This window comes from Panthera leo, chromosome B3 (assembly GCF_018350215.1).
Source record: "Panthera leo isolate Ple1 chromosome B3, P.leo_Ple1_pat1.1, whole genome shotgun sequence".
Classification (NCBI taxonomy): domain Eukaryota; kingdom Metazoa; phylum Chordata; class Mammalia; order Carnivora; family Felidae; genus Panthera; species Panthera leo.
The window spans coordinates 103360045-103377206 of NC_056684.1; the positions used below are offsets into that span (position 1 = coordinate 103360045).

At 37.7% G+C, this 17162-nt stretch overlaps 1 protein-coding gene across 6 annotated transcripts in view; it reads left to right on the forward strand.

Annotated features, from left to right (window-relative positions):
- The window catches only part of TMEM260 (transmembrane protein 260), a 72946-nt gene that overhangs the window by 13418 nt on the left and 42366 nt on the right, over positions 1-17162 (forward strand). For all 6 annotated transcript variants that reach the window (XM_042943334.1, XM_042943335.1, XM_042943333.1 and 3 more), the window contains exons 4-5: positions 11547-11724; positions 13270-13383. In XM_042943334.1, the coding sequence (XP_042799268.1) occupies positions 11547-11724; positions 13270-13383 (292 nt within the window). The remainder of the gene's footprint in view (positions 1-11546; positions 11725-13269; positions 13384-17162) is intronic.

Consider the following 17162-nt stretch of genomic DNA (forward strand, 5'->3'; position numbering starts at 1 on the left):
AAATGTGGAAAAAGGGATTGTTTGCCAAGTTATTAAAGGTGGAAGTATTTTACATTTTTTTAGAGGCAGTGGTGGTGGCTTCCAACATGTAACTTTACTTTTTTAATTAATTATCTTTCATGATGTAACTTTAATATACCCTGCCCTCAATGATTGGTTTATGTTAATCAGGTCCAAACTGGCCACTGACTGTAATTTGCCCACAGAGTATTGGAGCATATGAGATGCTCAGTGTGTATTTGTTATAACTGGGGGTGAGTGAACGACCATGGAAAGAGAGGTTCAGCAGTAGCTGGCTTCCCAGTTTGACCTTTTTCCAGGTGCACTGAAGAGATACCTAGATAAGTGTTGATTATGTGATTGAGCCAGAAGTAACATTTATATAGTTTTCGTGAACAAGAAGGATAAGAACTTGGGAGGGTAGGGTGGTAGATGTGCTGTTCGTTGTGTCCTGCTTTACCTTACTTCTTCCCTGTAAGCCATTACGTGTTTTTAGTTGTCAGTAAGAGTTGACGCTAATAGTAAATACTTAACAGTAATTCTCGAATGCTGCACTGTGGCCTGCCTGCTCGGTCCTGCTTACTTCAAGCAGGAGTTTGCAGCGTAGAAGGGAGTGTCGGGTACCTTCCATGTTGGGTCCTTTGCATGCAAGTAACACTGAAGACAAATACATTCATGAATTTTATGAGGCACGTCAAATGTGTGTTCTGAAAGAATCTCAGGTTTCTGTTATTTGCCTTTTGATTGTGGGTTAGACAAACATGTGACTACACATGAAAATCAAATACCACGTAGTAGAAAGAAAAATATACCTTATCATCAATAGCAAACCTGTGTCAATGGTGTAAATTGTAACCTCCTGATTTATCCATTGTGTCAACAGATGAAGAGTATTCCATCAGTGAGAAAACTCCTGCACAATCAGTACCTTTCCTAGGAATCTTATCTAGGTCTCATGGATTTTGTGGACCAAAAAGAAGGCACTTGTGTATTAACCATAGAATTCTGAGCTTCACATTTGTTAGGACGATCTTAATCCTTACCCCATATTCCGTACCCCAGTGGAGAATTCTTGTTATTTGCATTATCTGGATGAAATTTTAAATACTTGACCACCCTTCCCATACTGTCTTTCTTTATTGACTAACCACTGTACTTTACTAGAATGTGAACTGCATGACATTTAGTGTTAACCCGAGCACAAAGCAATTTGGAAGATTTATTTACTGCAAATATACTGGAAAATATGTTTTACATGTAACATAAAAATGTGTTTATATAAAAGAAAACATACTTCAGTGACTTTTAGATTATTGGATGTTTTGAATCATCTATATCATTGCTTTACTCTATTAGTATGAGCCCTTAAATTCAGCATCCCTCTCTCAAAGTGTAACAACTTGGATTTTGATTGTTAGTACTGACATGTGACCATCTTTTACAATATAGCGGTTGTGTTATTAAAATGATCACAGCAATGGTGTTTTAAGGATGCGATCATTTCTTCATACAGCTTCATAACATGTTATCTTTCTATAAGTCAGGTTAGATTCTAAAAATACGTATTTCAGTTGAAGAAATGTGTTTTCTGACCTCCTTCTATGAGTCTCTGTGAGAATCAAAATGAGAATGGAAAACATTTTTTCTCATATCATAAGGTGTCCTTAAATTAAAATGGAAAATAGTTTAGACTGTTTTGCAATTTATTCTTGAGCTCTGGTGAAGAGACTTCTTATTTTATTCACCACCTCATTTGAACTTCTCTTTTTCTTTTTTGTTGAAGCAGTTTCATCAATGTCAGTAGATAAATGTGCCTCTTTTTAGTGAGCTCATTTTAAGATGCCACTTTAATGCATTAAGTATATATAAATAAATTTACTAACTCCTTAGTTGCTTTGTAAAAAAATGGTTAAGCATATTTATTCAAAAGAATAAAATGAAAATGGAAAGTAGGACTCTGGGATTGCTGAGTGAAAACACAATGGTGTTTTTAATTATGTCATTTTAATTTGAAAAAAAAAAATCCTCAGACTACGTCTATGGGTAGATGACAGTTGTTTTACCTTATTTTGGATTTACGTCTATTTATAGTCCATCTGTACATTTGACTTTATGGATTGATACCAAACAGCTCATTTTGTGGACCCAGAACAACAATTTTACTTAAATCTCATGCTTAAGTAATAATGTCAGATTGGAAATTTCTTCCATATATTTTTTTTCTTTTTTTTTTTTTTTTTTTTCTTTTAGAGAGAGAGAGAGGGGATGAGTGGGGGAGATGAGAGAGGGAGAGAGGGAGAGAATCCCAAGCAGGCTCTATCTGTGCTCAGCACTGAGCCATGGCGGGGCTCAATCCCATGATCCTGGATCATGACCTGAGCCAAAATCAGGAGTCCTACACTTCGGCTGACTGAGCCACTCAGGCAGCCCTCCTTCTGTATATTTTTGAAAGAAAGATTACTTAGCCAGAAGTTTAGACTACCAATTCACTTAACAGTATTGTATTCCATAATGTGTATGAATAGTGTTTCCTTCTACTTACATAATTTAATTCTGCCCTCCCACCCCAAACTATAAATATATGTTGTAGCCTTTTGAGGGAAAAAAAAAATTGCGGAATATGTGTTCTGGTTAGAATTATTCCCCAAGGGGTGCCTGGGTGGCCCAGTCAGTTGAGCATTGGACTCTTGGTTTCAGCCCAGGTCGATCCTGGGGTCGTGGGATCCAGCCCCGCGTTGGGGCTCCATGCTGAGCAGGGAGCTAAGATTCTCTTTTTCTCTCTCCCTCTGCCCCTCTCTCCAACGTGTTCTCTCTCCCCCTGTCTAAAAAAAATTGTTCTTAATGAATAAATAAATAGATAAAAAATGGTTATTCCCCAAAAGAGATTACAGCTGACTTGCCTAATCATTTACTCTGGGCACCCTTCGTTCAGAGGGATCATCTTTGTCCAGGCTCATAAAATAACAAAGACCCCAGGAATCAGAATAGATGATGGCTTAGTTGGAGGCTGTAGGTATTCTGTACGCTCATACAACAATACTTTTTTATTTATTTTATTTTTTTTTAATTTTTTAAATGTTTATTCATTCTTAAGAGGCAGAACATGAGGGGCAGAGAGAGAAGACACAGAATCCAAAGCAGGCTCCAGGCTCTGAGCTGTCAACACAGAGCCCAACGCAGAGCTTGAACCAAACTATGAGATCACGACCTGAGCTGAAGTCGGATGCTTAACCGACTGAGCCACCCAGGCGCCCTCAAAAATACCTTTTTAAAGATTCATACATAAACAGATAATAAAAGGGTTTGCTCAGTCATCTTGTTTGCTTAAACAAGATTCACCTTCAGACGTATTCATCAGTGTGATTTTTGCATCATCACTTAAGTAAATCTTTTGCACATTTAATGTCTTCTATCTTAGACTTGCAGTGGCTTATTGATATGGATGGTTCATTGATATTTGGCTCAATAAGACATAAGGTGAAAACCTATTGTGTTTGAAATTTCTGAAAAACGTGAGAAAATTTAAGGGACTTTATTTATACATTAGTATGTGAAAGGCAATGTGAGTAACTGTAAATCTCTACTTTCTTATCTCCTTTGAAATATTCACTTTAGACAAGGAACAAAGTAATATAAAATTCTTTTAGGTAAAATTATGATTTCTATACTCTTGCCAAGAGAATATTGAAACACTTGAATTAAAGTACGGGGTGGAAAAATGGATTATTCCCTAGTTTCTGTAAGATACATCCATATGGACATTGCTTTATTTTTTAAAAATAAAATTTTGTTACTAATGTAACAAAAACTAGTATAATAAAAGTTAATGTAACAGAAGCAAACATGAATCCTTTAATATTTCCCTCAATTTCATTTGTTACTAAGGTAGCACTTTTATAATAGTAAAGCACAACAATGAAAGACAACATGATTGGTAAACAAAATTTACCCCGATACCAAAACATTTTTCCTTTCAGTTTTTTTGCAATGAAAAAAAAAAAAAGATCAACTTCTAAATAGTGGCATATGTAACTTTATAAAAGCTTTATTTAGAAATACTTGGACTTATGTTGAGATAATTAGAAACCATTGTTATTCAGAGAGCATCAAAACCTAAAGATAAAGAATGTCTGAAACACATAGGTGAAAAAACCTTTAGTTTCCCAAAAATCAAAAGGCTTTTTTAGGGACAAGCACACATATGTAAAGTGAGATATGCTTTTAATTTTTAAAATATACAGATATGCTGAAATGGCCATACAGTGGTTTCAGTAGTCCAAAAATAATTCTGTTGGCTTTGTAATACATTATTTAGAGGATTTCAAGTTCCCCATATCTGGCTTCCTTAACTGTGTTTTGATTAGGTTGCGGTTAAAAATTTCTATTCCTCAGGATTGTACAGTTTTGGGAATACAGAAAAACATGTCTATTCAGTACCCACTTAATACATTTGACTTAACAGAATCTGGAGAAGGAGCAAACTACCCTAGTCTTAGTGAAAGTACTTTAGGAAAAACTGGCTGGAAAAATGTACCTAGCAGCACTGCTCATTGGCAAAGAAACCCAGAGATGGAGTAGAAACAGCCTGTAAGTACTGGAACTTAAAACTCACCTAGTGTTGCTAGAACACAAACTATGAGATGGGTTATGTCAAAAAATGAAGCTGCACGTAGGCTGAGACCAGATCACGAAAGGTCTTGCCTGTCGTAATGAGGACATTGTAAAATGTTTTATAATCAAAGAGGAGTCATTACAGGGTTGGAGGCAGAATGCAAGAGCAAGTATGTTTTGGATCCTTCGTTCTGGTGGCAATGGTGAGCTGAGGGCTGGAGGCACACAACATGCAAAGCTGTCGAGTTGATGTGAGCCTAACAGCTGAGATAGGGCAGTAGCAGTATGGACGGAGAGGCGAATGAGTTTTTAAAACGTTGATGAAGTAAAACTGGCAGGAAATGGTATGTTCGACGTGGAGATAGGGACAGGAGCTTTGACAACGACTTTAGGTTTCTTAGCTAACTAAACTAGGTAGATACTGAAAACCACTAAGACAGAATACAGGAGCAGGAATCATTTAGGGAAGAGGATGAGAAATTGACTTTGTGCATGTTGATATTCAGGTTCTGTGGGACACCCAGAGCTGGAGTGGCTTTGTTGTGAGGTGTACAGCAGTCAGTTGGAGACACGTCAGTTTGCAACTAAGGGGGAGGCAGTACTAGAGACAGATTTGGTTACTTAAGTTTGCAGTCGGTAGTCGAAGTCAAGACAGCGAGTGGATAAGGCCACCCATGTGGAGTATGTACGCGTGAGAAGAGTTGGCTGAGAATGAGATCTTGGCAACATCAGCTTTGAAGGACATAACGGATGAAGGGGAGCCATTCAGAGAAAACACAGAAGGAACATCAGAGGGAGGCAGAGCCCGGGTCAACTCAGTAGAGTGGGTCTGGGTCTGGGATCAGTACAGCAGAGAGGTCCTGGGGGCCTGTTGTATTTAGCAGTTGGATAACTGGGTGCTATTTCAAGAGAATGCTAAGGTGAGAACAGAGAATAGAGGCTACGGATGTGGACAACAGGAAGCTAATGATCCTGAAAATGATCCTGAAATGTCTTCGTGAAATCACCGTTGACTTCAACTTGCTCTCTAGTCAGTTAGCTCTGTCCATTCGGGTGAAACGAAGAAAGCTCAGATAATGAAATATGCCTTGGACAATATACCGAGATTGCCTGGCTGTGCACAGTCAGTGAGCGAACTGAAGACCGCCAGAGTCTTCAGAAAGTCCTCATGCTTCCCATTGCAGACATCATCCTTTGACTTGTCAGCAGAACCCAGACTCAGCTTGCAGTGTGCCGATGTGGGGCATCACATGTCCTTGTTAGCATGGGATTTCCCATCCCCTGCTTTCAATAATAGAATCGAGTTCTTGTTTAACAGGCTGTTCCACCCTTTACCAGTTCGATGTCCCCTTCCCCAGCTGACTTTCCACTACCTGGAGTGACTTCAGCTTTCAGTTCACTCATTTCCTTGATGCCTCTACACTTGTCTTCCATTTAACTGAGACCTAGAGCCCTTTGCTCATCCTTTTTATTGCCTTCATCAGCCTTCTGCTGCTTTGCTTCCTTCCCTACCCAGTCTAGGCCCCATGGTTCAGTACAGACTCCCTTCCCTCCTGCCCTTCTGTCCTACCCACATAGTAAAGCCACTAACCCTGTCTCTATCCAGCCTTTCCAGGCCAGCTCAGGTTGCTTCAGACCTTTCCACAGCCACGCCCATGGATCCTGCCACTCCACACCCTCCCTGAGCATTTATTGCAACTTGCAAATCCTTGTATGTGTCCCTCCTCGACTTGTGGAGGTGCCCCCCAACAGATGTTTTGAATTGTCTCCTTTTTAATTTTTCTTTTTGGGGGGTGGGGGAGATTCTCCTTTATTTATTTATATTTTTTTTATTTAATTTTTTAAAATTTACATCCAAATTAGTGAGCATATAGTGCAAGAATGATTTCAGGAGTAGATTCCTTAGTGCCCCTTACCCATTTAGCCCATCCCCCCTCCCACAACCCCTCCAGCAACCCTCTGTTTGTTCTCCATATTTAAGAGTCTCTTATCTTTTGTCCCTCTCTTGTTTTAATATTGTTTTTGTTTCCCTTCCTTATGTTCATCTGTTCTGTATCTTAAAGTACTCATATGAGTGAAGTCATATGATATTTGTCTTTCTCTGACTAATTTCACTTAGCATAATGCCCTCTAGTTCCATCCACGTAGTTGCAAATGGCAAGATTTCATTCTTTTTGATTGCCGAGTAATACTCCATTGTATACATATTCCACATCTTCTTTATCCATTCATCCATCGATGGACATTTGGGCTCTTTCCATACTTTGGCTATTGTTGATAGTGCTGCTATAAACATGGGGGTGCATGTGTCCCTTCGAAACAGCACACCTGTATCTCGTGGATAAATACCTAGTAGTGCAATTGCTGGGTCATAGGGTAGTTCTATTTTTAATTTTTTGAGGAACCTCCATACTGTTTTCCAGAGTGGCTGCACCAGCTTGCATTCCCACCAACAATGCAAAAGAGATCCACTTTCTCTGCATCCTCGCCAATATCTGTTGTTGCCTGAATTGTCAATGTTAGCCATTCTGACAGGTGTGAGGTGGTATCTCATTGTGGTTTTGATTTGTATTTCTCTGATGATGAGTGATGTGGAGCATTTTTTCATGTGTCGGTTGGCCATCTGGATGCCTTCTTTGGAGAAGTGTCTATTCATGTCTTCTGCCCATTTCTTCACTGGATTATTTGTTTTTTGGGTGTTGAGTTTGATAAGTTCTTTATAGATTTTGGATACTAACCCTGTATCTGATACATCATTTGCAAATATCTTCTTCCATTCTGTCGGTTTGCCTTTTAGTTTTGCTGGTTGTTTCCTTCGCTGTGCAGAAGCTTTTTATTTTGATGAGGTCCCAATAGTTCATTTTTGCTTTTGTTTCCCTTGCCTCTGGAGATGTTTTGAGTAAGAAGTTGCTGCAGCCAAGATCAAAGAGGTTTTTGCCTGCTTTCTCCTTGAGGATTTTGATGGCTTCCTGTCGTACATTTAGGTCTTTCATCCATTTTAAGTTTATTTTTTTGTTTGGTGTAAGAAAGTGGTCCAGGTTCATTCTTCTGCATGTCACTATCCAATTTTCCCAGCAACACTTGCTGAAGAGACTGTCTTTATTCCATTGGATATTCTTTCCTGCTTTGTCAAAGATTAGTTGACCATACATTTATGGGTCCATTTCTGGGTTCTCTATTCTGTTCCATTGATCTGAGTGTCTGTTCTTGTGCCATGTCTCTGTTTTTTTAACCCACTCATTTATACATGTTACATGGTCGAGAAAATGGTGATTGATTCTGAATCTTAGCATAAAGCAGATTTAAAGGCAGTTTGTTGAAATACGTGTGTTTTAATGGATATTCACTGTTTACAAAAGGCTGCTGAAATCAATGAAATTTGTATAAGCTTAGCTTATATACATTGCTAGGAAAACCGCAAATCACATAGTAAAATGATGAGGCCTCCAAAATGTTTTGTATTCTTCATATCTTATGTATGTATGCATGCATTCTGTTCTTAGACATACTGCTGTCTCTTCTGCTTTTCACAAAGCTATGGCATCTTCAGCATTTATTTTCAGAATTTGCTCACATAGTTTCCCTTGAAAACGTAATGGAAATAACAAAGAGGGAAGGCAGCGTGTTTCAGTCAGGGCTCTTGGATGCAAGCAATGGACTCTGGCTGTGTTTCACAGAAAAGAAATGTATCAAAAGGAAGTTGAGAAGAACTGTACAATAATACAAAGGACAACCTAATTTTTAAATGGGCAATGGGTCTGAATAAACATCTCCAAGGAAGACATACAGATAGCCAATAAGCACTTGAAAAGATGCTCAATATCATTAGCCACAAGCCATATGTGTGTATTGTTTTGTTTTTAACCATTTAAGAGTAAGCTGCATAGATGGTACCCTTTTACCCTTAAATACTTCAAGGGGTGTTTCTTAAAAACAAGCACATTTTCCTGCATATCCACAGTGCATTTCTTAAAGTCAGGAAATTATCACTGATACAACACTGTTATCTATAGAGGTGATTCAGATTTTGCCAATTATTCCAATAATATCCTATTTCACAGAAGAAAATTCAAGATCATACTTTTATTCTGTTGTTGTATCCCTTTAGTCTTCATATGGACCTATGTTGTTTTTTGTTTTTTGTGTTTTTTTTTGCTTTTTGTTTTTGTCTTTCAAGACCTTGACATTTTCGGGGGTATATATTGGCCAGTTATTTTATAGAATGTTCTTCAATTTGAATTTGTCTGTAGCTTCAGGTAATACATTTTGGCAAGATTACCATAGAAATGATGCTCTATTCTTTTGATGGGACTAGATCAGGAAGTATATGATGTTTGTCCCATTTCTGGGCATTAACTTTGATCATGTGGTTAAGATTGTGTCTGCCTGGTTTGCCACTGTAACGTTAGCATTTTTCCTTTTGTAGTTAATCTATTTCTAGACAGACACCTTTCGACTTATGTACATATTTCTGTTACTGCAAAACTTTTACCCACTGATTTTGGTATCCATTATTCTGATGGTGATCACTGCCAAATTCCATCATTTCTTATACAGTTATTAGTTGTTGACTTTCTATGGACTTTCTCTTCTCCTGTTTATTTGTTTATATCACTATAGGTTATTTATTCGTTGGGTTGCAATCTATTACTATAATTATTGATATTTAAATTATCCCTGATTTGGCCCCTTTAAGCTGACTCCTTGTCCTTTTGTCATGTCCCCTTTTGAACACTTCCTTACGTTCTGGCACAAGATAGTTCAGATTCATTTTATACTTGAGCTACCACAGACCTGGAATCAGCCAGTTTTCCAAGGAAGCTAATTTGTGTGTGTGTGTTTTTTTAAGTTTTTTTTTAATGCTTATTCATTTTTTTGACAGAGAGAGACAGAGCGTGAGCGGGGAGGGGCAGAGAGAGGGAGACACAGAATCTGAAGCAGGTTCCAGGCTCTGAGCTGTCAGCACAGAGCCTGATGCGGGGCTTGAACTCACAAACCATGAGATCATGACCTGAGCCAAAATAGGACGCTTAACCAAGTGAGCCACCCAGGCACCCTGAATTTATGTTTTAAGTAGAGGAAGGAATCTTATATCTTATGCTGACTTTCCAAAATAATATTGACAGATGAAACATGGAAATTCCTTTAAAAATGTTACCATTCTTTAAGATTAATTCATTCTCTCATTCACTGAGTTTCCTTTCTGTGCTTGGAGCTAAAGACTTCCAATATAAATGAAGTTTAACTCCGGTTCACATCTCAAAAAGAATGTCAGAATAATTATTGTAGGCAGTTAACATGCCATAAATATTCCAAGATGAGCTAGAAACCTGGGAATTGAAGAGAAATTTGAGAAAAGAGTAGAGGTTGAATAAATAGAAGCTGAGACGACATTCAGTTCGTGGGTACAGCATGAGCAGAGGTATGGCACTGGAAATAAGCATGTCTTATTAGGGAATTTTGAGGAGCCTAACTGGTTGGTAGAGATAATAATGCTGGTAATTAGCGGCTAGGTACTATTCGCTGGGAGTGTGGATTCCAACCTGGCTCGTTTCCTACAGGCAACGAAGAGTCCTTAAATTGGGGGGCTAGGTAGTGATAAAGAGCATGTTTTAAGAAGTTTAATGTGATGTTATATTGCAGAATTGGTTGGAAAACAGAAGACAACTTAGGAAACTATTAAAATAATTGAGTCTAGGGTAGTATGAGGACAAGTTGAGAGGAATTTGGAATGTAATTTGGAAGGAAGAAATGCTTTAATGTGTTGAATCAGGGTCATTGGAAGAATGGGGAACCCTGAAAGAAATAGGAAACTGGTGACCTTTATAAGGGAAAGAAAAGAAATAAATTGCAAAGAGGACCTCAAAAACAGGTTCAGTGATATCAAAATTGTATTTTAACTTTTTTTCTAAAATGCTTGATTAAAAGCCACAACTACTTCACAAAATTACTCCACTTTTTACACAAAACAATATAGTTTAAAAGTGATGACTTAGGGCTATATAATATTGTAACTATTAGACATGGTAATGCTTACTGAATCACAACACGTGTTAGAGATATTTGGTAACAGCTCTTTCATCATTTTAGACTTCTAGTGAGATAGGACATTGCTGTGCTAACATATTCCATCACGTTGCCAGTCTCAAATCAGATCTCTGGATTGAGATCCAGCTTCCTGATCTATTTGAGATGTCTGCCTCTCGTTGGCATTGGGGCTGAGAAATTTGTTTCCAAGTGTAGCATTTGGTTCTCTTTGTGTTAATGAAGTTCACATTCCCATCCCTGTCTTTAAAAGAAGATACCCTGTTTTCAACTTCAACTTTGTGTTGAGAAGAAATCACTAGAAACTAAGACCTTAACTTTCAAGATCTTAAAATCACCAAATATTGTGACGAAGATGTCTTTGCCATATGTTGAGGGATACACTCTAGTGTGGTCGTGTGGAAGGTGCCTAGGTCCGTACATGCCACAAGAAGTGGGAAAGGGTGTTCCTGAATAGATCTTCTGCCATTTCATTAATTTTTACAATTCAGCATAGCTCCGTGTTAACCAGACCATCCTTCTTTGCAGCTATAGCAAGAAAAGTGACTCAGTATCTCTCCAGCTACTACTTGTTATCTCTCCACCTACTATCACTTCAGGCTTTCTGCACTGGCTCGAATCCTAGAGGTTCCATCTGAGAACTAAACCTCATTCAGTGCATGGAAGACCCAGCCGGCTCGTTCCCTCATTTGTTGATAAGTTAATATATGGACTTGCTAATTAAAACGTGTGGGAAGAAATTATTACATGAAAGTAATGTATTAACCATATAATGTGTTGGGATAGGGCTGGGTGACTGTCATAATTTCTGCCGCTACAGTTTCTAAAAAGGAAAATAAAGTCGGTTCTTTTTGTTGGGAAAGAAGATTTCATGTTATCTGTATTTGCAGGCTTTCTGGCTCCCATGCTGGAGGAATCCTTGCTGCGGGGGTGTTTTCATTCTCTCGTCTAACATGGCACTGGTCCATTGCAGCAGAGGTTTTCAGCTTAAACAATCTGTTTGTGGGGCTGCTTATGGCTCTTACTGTACATTTTGAGGAGGCAGCAACCGCCAAAGAAAGATCAAAGGTAACCTATTTTGATCAAAGTGAAATCACTTTTTGTTTTAATTTTTAGGCAGTTGCTATATTTCCTTTTAACTTTGGTTTGGGCGCTGTGTATCTGATCTGATTACTGTCAAGGTAATCTAGGCATGTCGAGAGAGAAAATATTCTGAGTGCTTTTACGGTGACCCGTGATAGCCTTTATACAACATGGGACTTTTTTTCCTCTCAGAGTTCAGAAGCTTTCTGGAGAATGAGAGGACTGGAACCCCCTCCGAGTCCTATGGGAGAGATAGGCTTGGTGGTTAGCCCCACCGTCACGTGTGTGTGCACGTGCACGTGTGTGGTCGTAAGAGGCCAAGCTCCAGACTGACCACCTTAGGTTATATGCCAATATGGTACATTGACTGACTCTCTAATTGCCAAAAAGATCCAATTTGTACTGTTGGGGCGGGGTGCACCTGGGTGGCTTAGTCAGTTAAGCATCCGACTCTTGATTTCGGTTCAGGCCGTGATCTCACAGTCATGAGATCAAGCCCCGCATCAGGCTCCATGCTGGGCGAGAAACCTGCTTAAGATTCTCTCTCCCTCAAAAAAACCCCAAAATATTGTACTATTTTTTAACTATAAGAAGAGTATCAAATGTATAAACAAAGTAGTTCAGAAGAGGTTACAATAAATTGTAAGGCAAATGCTAATATCAGAATCATTTGAAATGTGAAGGAACCCGGTCTTCTAGGAGCTTACAGTCTACACATTGGAAAGTACCAAACCATCTTAGTATAGGCAACTTTTTGTTGCTAAAGAATATATGAACAGAAGAATACCCTGGTTTATCTGGGGTTTCCATAAACAGTTCTGTGCTGCTTTAGAGTTTACTTTTTGTTCAAAATAACTTTTTCTGATTATGAAAATTGCACATGTTCAAAAAAAGCAAAAACAGCACCCATGATTTGGTTTCTAAATAAAAAAGTGTTATACTTTATTTTACTTATTATTAAATTTTTTTTTGACATTTATTTATTTTTGAGAGAGAGGGAGAGGCAGAGAGAGGGAGACAGAGGATCCAAAGCAGGCTCCAAGCTGTGAGCGCAGCTCACAAACTCCAAACTCCCAAACTCCCAAACCATGAGATCATGACCTGAGCTGAAATCACAGTCGGCCACTTAACCAACTGAGTCACCCAGGCGTCCCTATTATGCTTTATTTAATAGGAGAAAAAATGAAACGGAAAGAATGACTGAGCTTTAGTTACAGGTTTTACTTCAATGACACAGTATCCTATTATTGTTAGGACTTATCTAGTCATCACACAGAACTTTCGGAAACTTAATTTGAAGGCAGTCATGTAAGGTCAAACTGCAGTGATTGGACGAGAATGGGCAATATTATAAAAAATAATGGTGATAAATATTAGTGTCTGTTGAAGTGTGACTGCTTGTGTCTAAGAGGTTGACTTCAGCCTGACCTATGGTACAAGTGCTTGGTTTTAATATAAAGAATAGTTTTTTACCATTGTACTTACTTACGAGTTTTAGATAAATTTTTAACTTAGATTTTTTTTTTTCAGGTAGCTAAAATTGGTGCTTTCTGCTGTGGCCTTAGCTTATGTAATCAGCACACAATAGTACTCTATATTTTGTGCATAATACCATGGATTCTCTTCCGACTTTTAAAAGAGAAGGTAGGTTTTTGAGTGTTTTTAATGAAAATTCATAATATTTTATTAAGGCCCGATATAACACTTATGGCATCAGAAAATGTGTAGCTTTAAATTTTTTTTTAGTTTTCTATAATGTGTAAGTGACCTTGGGCTCTAACAACATTGACTGGAAAAAAAATAGGATTTACAAAAATGCAGTATTGATTGCAGTGGCATCTCGCCTGTTTCATCATTTTCTTAGTGATTCTGAACAGCACCTTGATAAAAATAGGAGTTACAACACTAGTAACAGATTTCCTTGATTGTTTTATTATATGTTCTAAGACAGAGGATAGTGTATTCATAATAGTTTATTCATTCATCCAGCTGTTTGTCAAGCCCCTGCTCACCGCCAGATGCTACCCTAGGTGTTAGGGATGCAGCGCCCAACAAAACAAGACACTGCCACTGCTATTGTGACCCAAAAAATAAAATCTCTGGTTAATAACAATCCTGTTTTCTCAGAAGAGATTTCTGTAGAATTCAAGATAATTTATTTCAGCTTTTCCTTTCTCTCAAAGGAAAAATTATTATTAATTTAAATAGCGGTATAAAGCAACATGAGAAAATTACTATACTCTGTAAGGCGTTAGGAGATGTACGTAAGAAGGCAGGGAGCTGAGTTTGGTGTGAGTTTTTGGAAAGACAGAAGCCCTTTATTCTGTCAGTCTTCCTCCCAGAGGTGGAAACAATCTAAATACAAAGCCAACACTGGAGTCATTTTACTTATTGTTTATTGGTTTGTTAATTATTGTTTATTTGTCAGCTACATTTATTTATCATTTCATTGTTTGTTGCTATAGTCAGAATTATATTAGAAAATACATGTTTAATAAAATTATTATACAGAAATAGGGAAATTGTTCCAAAACTTTAGGTAATTGTATTTACTGTACTTGAACATATTTTGTCCTTAGCTTCTGGCAACAAAGCAAAAAGGATAACATGGAGGTTATAAAATTCTCATGCGATCAAAAATAGAAAAAAACGGAACATAACAATTGACAGGAGAGATCAACTTTTTCTTGGAACTGGATTCTGTGAAGTCAATCACGTCCATTATGTAAGGAATATTAGCGTAGCAGGCAGTGTCTAATAGTGGTATTATAGAATATACAGAAAGTTCTTTATCTGGTCTTTTATTATATAAACCCTTGATTTTTAAAGTTGGAGATATAACATAAAAAATATAATTCAGGGGCGCCTGGGTGGCTCAGTCGGTTAAGCAGCCGACTTCGGCTCAGGTCATGGAATCTCACGGTCCGTGAGTTCGAGCCCCGCGTCGGGCTCTGTGCTGACAGCTCAGAGCCTGGAGCCTGTTTCAGATTCTGTGTCTCCCTCTCTCTGACCCTCCCCCGTTCATGCTCTGTCTTTCTCTGTCTCAAAAATAAATAAACGTTAAAAAAAAAATTAAAAAAATATATATATAATTCAGTGAAGACTTTTCTATAGAGTACAAACCTGAGGAGGCACAAATATTTTCCTTGCAGATTGACAGATACACAGATGGGGGTGCCCTCACACCCTGCTGTCCGTGATCTTAGCCGGCATCTTTTTTATTTTTCCAGTCTTCATTTTTTTCCTTTTTCTTTTTCCAGCTTATTGAGATACAATTGACATATAATATTGTGTAAGTTTAAGGTATATAGGATGATGATTTGATATATGAGGTTACCACAATGCGGTTCTTAACACATCCATCACCTCATGTAGTTAAAATTGTGTGTGCGTATGTGTTGAGAACTCTTAAGATCTATTCTCATAGCATCTTTCAAATGTACAGTACAATACTATAATGACCATCCCCCAGACTTACTCATTTTATAACTTTCTCATTTCATCACTATTTGCACACTTTGACCACATTCACTCACTTCCCTCAATCCCTAAACCCCACCTCTAGTGATCACTAATCTACTCTGTGTTTCCGGGAGTTCAGTTTTTTAAGATCCCACATATAGGTTAGGTCATTCAGTATTTGCCTTTCTCAGTCTGACTTATTTCATTTAGCATAATACTGTCAAGTTTTATCCATGTTGTTGCAAATGGCAGAATTTCCTTCTTTTTTGTGGCTGAATAATACTCCATATTATGTATGTGTGTATATATGTTTTCTCTTAGGAATTTTGTAGTTTCAGGTCTTTCAATCAAGTCTTTAATCCATTTTGAGTTAATTTTGTCTGTGGTGTAAGATAGTGATCCAGTTTTATTCTTTTGCATGTGACTGGTTTTCCTAACACCATTTTTTGAAAAGACTGGTCTTTTCCCCTTGTGTATTTTTGCCTCTCTGTCATAAATTAATTAACCATGTGTGCCTGGGTTTATTTCTGGGCTCTGTATTCTGTTCCATTGATCTGTGTCTGTTTTTACCCCAGTGCCATACTGTTTTAAATACTGTAGCTTTATAGCATAGTTTGAAAAGCCTGCAGCTTTGTTGTTTTTTTTCAAGATGGCTTTGGCTATTTGGGATCTTTTGTGGTTTCATACAAGTGGATTGTTCTATTTCTGTGAAAAATGACTTTGGAATTTTGTTAGAGATTGCATTGAATCTGTAGACTGCTTTGCATGTTTTAACAGTCCTAACTCTTCCAATCCATGAACATAGAATGTCTTCCCATTTATTTGTGTCTTCTTTAGTGTCTTTAATCAGTGTCTTATTGTTTTCAGTGTATGGGTCTTTCACCTCCTTAGTTAAATTTATTTGTAGGTAGGGGCGCCTGGGTGACTCATTTGGTTGAGTGTCCGACTCTTGATTTCCGCTAAGGTCATGATCCCAGGGTTGTGGGATCGAGCCCACATCAGGCTCCATGCTCAGCATGGAGCCTGCTTAAGATTCTCTTTCTCTCTTCCTCTTGCCTGCTCACTCTCTAAATAAATAAATAAATAAATAAATAAATAAATAAATAAATAAATAAATAAAATTATTTAAAAAATTATTTGTAGGTATTTTATTCTTTTTTGATGCAATTGTAAACAGAATTGGTTTCTTAATTTCTCTTCCTGATAGTTCATCGTTACTGTATAAAAAGAAAGCAACAGACTTTTTTATATTGATTTTGTACCCTGCAACTCTACTGAATTCGGTTAGTAGTTCTGACAGCTTTTTGGTGGAGTCCTTAGGGTTTTCATTATATAAAATCATGTCATTTACAAATAGTGACAGTTTTACTTTTTCCTTTCCAATTGTATGCATTTTATATTTTTTCCTGCCTAATTGCACTGGCTAGGACTTCCAATACTATGTTGATTAAGAATGTTAAGAGTGGGCATCCTTGTCTTATTCCTGACAATAGTGGGAAAGCTTTTAGCTTCTCACTGTTGAGTATGATGTTAGCTGTGGGCTTGTCACGTATGGCCTTTCAGTGACCATATACCTACTTTGTTGGGAGTTTTTATGGTAAATGAATTTTATAAGTGGTTTTTCTGCATCTGTTGAGATGATCATATGATTTTTATCTTTCACTCCATTAATGTGGTGTACCATGTTGATTGATGTGCAGATGTTGAATCATCCTTGCATCCCTGGAATAAATCCCACTTGATCACGGTATATGATCCTTTAAATGTATTGTCAAATTGAGTTTACTAATATTTTGTTGAGGATTTTTGCATTGATGTTCATCAGGGATATCTGATATGGCCTATAATTTTCTTTTTTCTTTTCCCTTCCTTCCTCCCCACCTTCCTTCCTTCTTTCCTTCTTTCCTTCCTTCCTTCCTTCCTTCCTTCCTTCTTTCCTTCCTTAACTTTTGACATTTTAA